Source organism: Babylonia areolata, chromosome 4 (assembly GCF_041734735.1).
Source record: "Babylonia areolata isolate BAREFJ2019XMU chromosome 4, ASM4173473v1, whole genome shotgun sequence".
NCBI lineage: Eukaryota > Metazoa > Mollusca > Gastropoda > Neogastropoda > Buccinidae > Babylonia > Babylonia areolata.
Genome location: NC_134879.1, coordinates 6,216,462 through 6,222,815, shown reverse-complemented (window position 1 = coordinate 6,222,815; position 6,354 = coordinate 6,216,462). Strand labels below are relative to the sequence as shown.

The 6,354-nt window shown below is 36.3% G+C and overlaps 1 protein-coding gene across 1 annotated transcript; it reads right to left on the bottom strand.

Annotated features, from left to right (window-relative positions):
• Positions 1-1,002: 1,002 nt before the first annotated feature.
• LOC143281546 (uncharacterized) lies at positions 1,003-6,150 on the bottom strand. Its single transcript, XM_076586766.1, has 2 exons — positions 6,015-6,150; positions 1,003-5,695 (listed from the first exon to the last, which is right to left on the bottom strand). The coding sequence occupies exon 2, from the start codon at positions 5,663-5,665 to the stop codon at positions 4,784-4,786; it is 882 nt and encodes a 293-aa protein (XP_076442881.1). The 5' UTR covers positions 5,666-5,695; positions 6,015-6,150; the 3' UTR covers positions 1,003-4,783.
• Between the last annotated feature and the right edge of the window lie 204 nt (positions 6,151-6,354).

The following is a 6,354-nucleotide window of genomic DNA, read 5'->3' as shown; positions in this document are numbered from 1 at the left end:
CATGTGCAATAATCCTTTCAAGCACACCTTCTCTCTTTCATCATGATGATGACGATGATAGCGGTAATAATAATAATATAGTAATATTGATGATGATGATAATTATAACGATGACTATGATAAAGATGATGATGGTGATGGTTATGATAATGATGATGATGACGATGATGATGATAGTAACTATAACAATAATGATAATGATAAGAATACGAATAGCAACAAGAATTATAAGAATAACAATAAGAATCATCGGAATAATCAAAATAGTAATAAGAATGAGAATAAGAAAAGCAGCAACAAGAACAAGAATAATATCTTTCTGAACTCATCCATATCTATACCCCGTCTCGCCAGCTCCGTTCTTCCTCTGATACTCGACTTCTCAGGATACCTCACGTCAGAAGTAAGACCTATGGACACAGATCGTTTTCTTTTCAATCGCCAAAGACGTGGAACAATCTCCCTGATAACCTCTGTCATTCTGATTCCCTCGCATCTTTTAAATCTCGTCTCAAAACTCACCTTTTCCCTCAGCAATAAGTTCAATTGTGGCAGGTCCACAACTACATGCATGTATATGAATGTGTATTGTGTGTGCGTGTGTTTATGTAAGTTTGTGCCTGCCTATGTGTGCGTATGTGTTAGGGTAGCTGTTAGATACACATGTATGTTAAAATGTATGTATGCAGTGTGTGTGTGTGTGTGGTCACATTTTGGTGTGTGTATGTAACATAGATATAATGTTTTATGTTATCAAAAGCGTTTTTGTAAAGCACCTAGAGCAGATTTCTGGATTGTGTGCTATATAAGTATCCATTATTATTATTATTATTAATAATAACAACAACAAGAAAAAGAACAACAATACTACTACTACTACTACTACTACTACTAATAATAATAAGAAGAAGAAGAAGAAGAAGAAGATGAAGGAGTAGACAATGTTGCGCAAATGTCCCCACATGATGCATGATGGGGTCTGAGCGCTTCCCACGAAACAACACACACACACAAGTTTCAAGTTTCAAGTTTTAATTATCCTTTCACTCCTATTGGAGTATGGAGGATTACTGCAAAATACTCTTTTCGTGCCCATAACAAACATTTCCAAATACACAACAATGGCACATAAAAGTTGAGAAAACACAAATGTCTTTTAACTCCAAAAGTATAACTAGGCAACATTTGCAAATCTAATCATCTTACTTACAGCTAAAATGACTTTTTTGCCTCCTTTGAGCATATTACAAAAATTAAAAACCGATTTTGGAGACAAATATTTTTTAGGAACATATCTATTTCGTAACTGATCATAATTGGGACATTCCATTATAAAATGAAACTCATCACCAATCACAGACATGTTACAAACCTTACAAAACCGTAACTCTCGTGGTATGCCTTTGTGTCTCCCTGTTTCTATTTCCAGCTTATGATTACTACTTCGAAATCTGAAGAAGCTGATAACATAAATATCAGGCATTTGACTTATATATTTTTCTCTACCAAATCCACTTTTGAAATTTCTATAAAACAAACATTTACTACTCGCCTCTAGAGCATGTCTCCATAGATTTTGAAAACTATCTCTCAAGGCAATGTTGACATTCTTGCAGAAAGATTCCCTCTCCAAGAAGAATTGAGCATCCCAAACACAGTCATACCCTGCTTCTATTAAAATTTGTCTGATACAACTCATCCATTTTGAAGAATAAATACCATTTCGATATAAGTCAAGTAATATCACATATATTTTCCCAGAATATTTTTCTGTGTTTGATATTACTAAGCTGGTCCAAAATCGAACTAATCTCATTTTCACTAACACACTAATTGGATAAATACCAGTTTCTCCATAAACAATTTGGGTCATAGTATTTCTGTTCAGTTTGAACAAGCGTTTCAAAAATTTCAATTCTAATTTTTCAAGTATATCTACATTTTCATAACCCCATATTTCTGCACCATACAACAAAATAGGAACAATCATAGACTGGTACATGTCCAGAATGATATGTAAAGGTAAATCTTGATTTCTGGCTGACTGAAGTAACGAAAACATAGCTTTTTGGCCCTGTTCATAAATCAGTTTTTTAGCTTTATAAAAAGTTCCGTTTCTACTAAATTCGATGCCAAGATATTTAAAAGAATCAACAACATCCAAACATGCATCACCAAACTTAAAAACAGGCTTTAGCTTGTTTGTAGAATTAAATATCATCACTTTAGTTTTCTTTACATTGACCACTAGTTTCCATTCTAAACAATATTTGTGAAAAACATTGAGGGACTGCTGTAATCCTTCTTTCGTCTCTGAAAGTAAAATTGTGTCATCTGCATACAGCAGTACAAATAATCGCATGTAATTATCTAACTCTGAAATGTTAACATTCAATAAAAGATCAACAGATGGACTCTTATGCTCAGTCAAATACAACTCTAAATCATTGAGATACAGAGAAAAAAGCAAAGGCGAGAGATTTTCTCCTTGTCGTACACCCTTACAAATGCTAAAGAAATCAGATTTTTCACCATTTAAAAACACACATGACTTAATTCTATCATACATGTTCATTATGACACGCAAAATTTTACCATTCACGCCTTCATGAACAAGTTTTTGCCATAACCCACTTCTCCAAACTGAATCAAAGGCTTTTTTAAAATCAACAAAAGCACAGTAAAGTTTCTTCTTTTTCATGGAGAAAATATCAATAAGTGATTTCAAAACAAACGTTTGATCTAATGTAGAATGGGACTGTCTAAATCCTGCTTGGGCTCCTGAAAGTATATTGTTTGTATTGATATAATCAGTCAGTCTAGCATTTAACACTGTAGTGAATAGTTTTCCAACACAGCTGAGCAAAGTTATCCCCCTATAATTATCACAGTCAAGTGTATCACCTTTGCCTTTATACAATGGCAATATCAAGCCAGATACCCATTTTTCTGGTACAACACCTTCGTCCAGTATCTTGTTAAATAATTTACAGTATGTTTCTGTCAGCAAAGGAACGCTGTTGATGATATATTCATTACGAATCATGTCTTCACCGGCACTTTTGCCATTCTTCAGTCTTTTGATGGCTGAAGCAATTTCATCTTCAGTAATACATGCATTTAAAATATCATCATTATCCTCTAAATTGATAATGTGCATTGCCGTTGTACTGTCAATATGTTCATTATCATTAACGTTAAGGTTGCTGAAATGGTGAAACATGTCTTCTAAGTTTATGGGACAAGATGTTTTCTTTTTCTTTTTAATTCTATTCCATAGTTCCCTTGAATTGCTTTTGCGTAAACTTCGTAGTTCACTGTGCCATTTTTTTCTCCACGTCTTTTCTGCGTTCTTTAAAACGGACTTGTAACTTTTGCTGACTCTTTCGAGCGTGTCTCTATTTTTACTAGAATTTCTTTTTTTTACTCTGTGTTTAGCTTTAAAATACTCTGATCGGCTTCGTTTGCATGTGGAATCAAACCAGCTGCGACTATCTCTGTGTTTTGTCTTAGAAGTACGAATTTGATATGTCCCGAGAGTATCTTTTGCCGTCTGAATCAGAATGTTTGCGAGTTTATTATTTATGACGTCAATATCATCAGCATCGATTGCGTCATTTAAGTGTGTAAGCTCAGCGTTAGACAAATTTTCTTGAAAAGAAGCAGCCTTTTCGTGTTCCCATTTTCGTATTATTTCATTCTGACCTGTTAAATTTGATGTGGCACATTTTTTATGACACGGTATGACAGCCGTATCAGTATGATTTTTATGGTATAATATGTGACACTCAGTAGCCAGAGACAAGATCAACGGGCTGTGTACATCAGATAATAAAGCATCAAAAGGGGAAATAGTAAAATCTGTTATTTTAGTGAACAAAAAAGGGGATCCAATCATGTAGTCAACCACAGTACAGCCATTACTAGTAAACATTCCGATTCCATCATCTCTCCCTGCTCTTCCATTAAGAATATACAATGAAGACAATTTACACAAGTCAATCAATCTATACCCATAGTTGTTTGGTCGACGATTATCTTGATTATGTCTACACTTAATTGGATATAACTGCTCATCTAAAACATTGATCAAATCATGGAATGGACCTTTACTGTCACTCTGATGTTGATCAATAAAATCTTTCAAATTTTTTGTATAAGCATTAAAGTCACCTGCTAACAGAATAAAACAATCATATTTACTTTGTATATCAAAGAGCATGTTTTCAACATCATCAAACATATCAACACTACTATACACTGATCCTTCAGGGGGGATGTAAACCACTCCAACACACACATCTTTATCATATCCCGTTAAAGATGATTTTATCATGAACCATGTTGAGTTGCTGTCTTTGTTTGGTAGAGTGGTAATATAATTACAATATTTCTTTTTGTATGCAAAAGCAACACCACCTGAACGTTGGTACGATGAACATTTTCGACTGTAAACATGTATTGTATACCCAAGTTCATAGAAAAATTTTTCAAGGAATGAGTGATCTTGCTTGTCTGTTTTTGTTTCTGTTAATAAGATAACATCAAACTGACTAATGTGTGTAACAAATTCACTATGTTTTAACCTACTTCGCAACCCACAAACATTGAGTGATACAAAGCTTATGTTATGTCTTTCACCAGCTGAGCTTTTTGAATAGTTCACAGAAGAATCATGTAAAGCAGAACAACAATCACGTGAATTAAAACAATCAACAAAACTGTCAGGTAACAAATTTTGACCGTTTTCTGAAAGAAAACTGCATTGCCCTCCGTCGCACCCCTATCCCACAACATGCTGAAGACCCAAAGCTTCAAAGTCTACACTGTCCACACCAAGGTGGAACAGGTCATCAGGGTTGTCAATCAGGACGACCTTGGCGTTTGTAGTTTGGCCCGGCGTCTTCTTGAGGACACAGCGGATCCGACCGTCATGCGTTGTCGACACCCTGTCAACTGCCTCGTTGCGCTTTGCCACGTGTAGCAGTCTGGAGCGGAGAGGAGTCAGGTCGTCGTTGATGAAGACTTTCTTGAACTCCTGGGTCTCTTTCAGGGCACATCGCTTCTCCATCAGCGTCGCCTTTGTCCGCCGAGACACAAATTTCACCAGCACAGGTCGGCCAGCGGGAGCGTTGCCACGGGAAACAGTGGAGTTGTGGCTGTTGGTCTTCCTCTGGCCAGACCTGTGGACAACAGCTATTTCACTGGGCTTGATGGTACAGCCCGCAGCCTGGAAGACTTTACTGACTTCCTCCTCCAGGTCCTCGTTGTCTTGTTCTGGAATGCCGATGATTTTAACGTTCTCTCGTCGGCTGTATTGTTCTTGTTTGTCTATTTTGTACTGAAGAAGGAGGTTTTGCTTTTTCAACACCTCAACGTCTTGATTAAACTGTTTGGTGACAGCATCGACAATAGTTAATAAAATGTTCTTTAGACTTTGTTCCAAAATAATTTTTAACGATGACGACAACAACGGGACGAGCAGCTCTGCGACACGATTAGCAATTGCGTCATTGTCAAAATCGTCACTGGACTTTTTACAACCTTTCTTCCCCTTCCCCTTGCCACCCTTTGCACTATTTATCTTGTTAAACACACAATCTTCCAGAGTGTCACGAAAACCAAAGCTTTCGTTGTTGAGTGCATCTTCAATGAGTTTTTCCATTGGAATGATACCGGCTGACTTGGAAGGTTTCTGTGAAAAAGAAGAAGAAGATGATGATGATGATGATGACGATGGTCTGTGAGGAGGCGCCATTTGCACACTGTAGTTTAGGCCTACTGTGATTTTTTTTCTACAACCTCCTTTTAAACACTGGCCAAATCAAATCAAATCAAATCAAATCAAATCAAACCAAAAGTTCATGGTATGCAATTGTTTATGTTTCTGATCTGAGCTGGCATTAAAACAGGTGAACAAAACTGCATGATAGAACAAATAAATGCGGCAATAAGTGCAGATTAACTGACGGCTGACATCTTGAACAATCTGTTTTCAAAACCCGGTCACATACCCCTTGACGTCGACCACGTTTCACACAACTATATGATATCCATGGTCATTTCACATTTGGAAGTAATATTATACGAAAAAATAATTGAATAAACCGCACAGTTTCGCAAAAAGACTTTTAACAGAAGAGAGATGTACGAGTCGGTCTCATCAGGTGGGCGTAGAAATACAAACACACACACACACACACACACAAACAACAAGTACAAGAATAACAACAATCCTGACAATAATGATAATAATAACAAAAATGATATTACTAATATCAAAGTACTTATGTGGCGAGAGTTCCCTACACACTGGCTCCTAAGCGTCTCCCATAAAGCAATACGCATAATTAT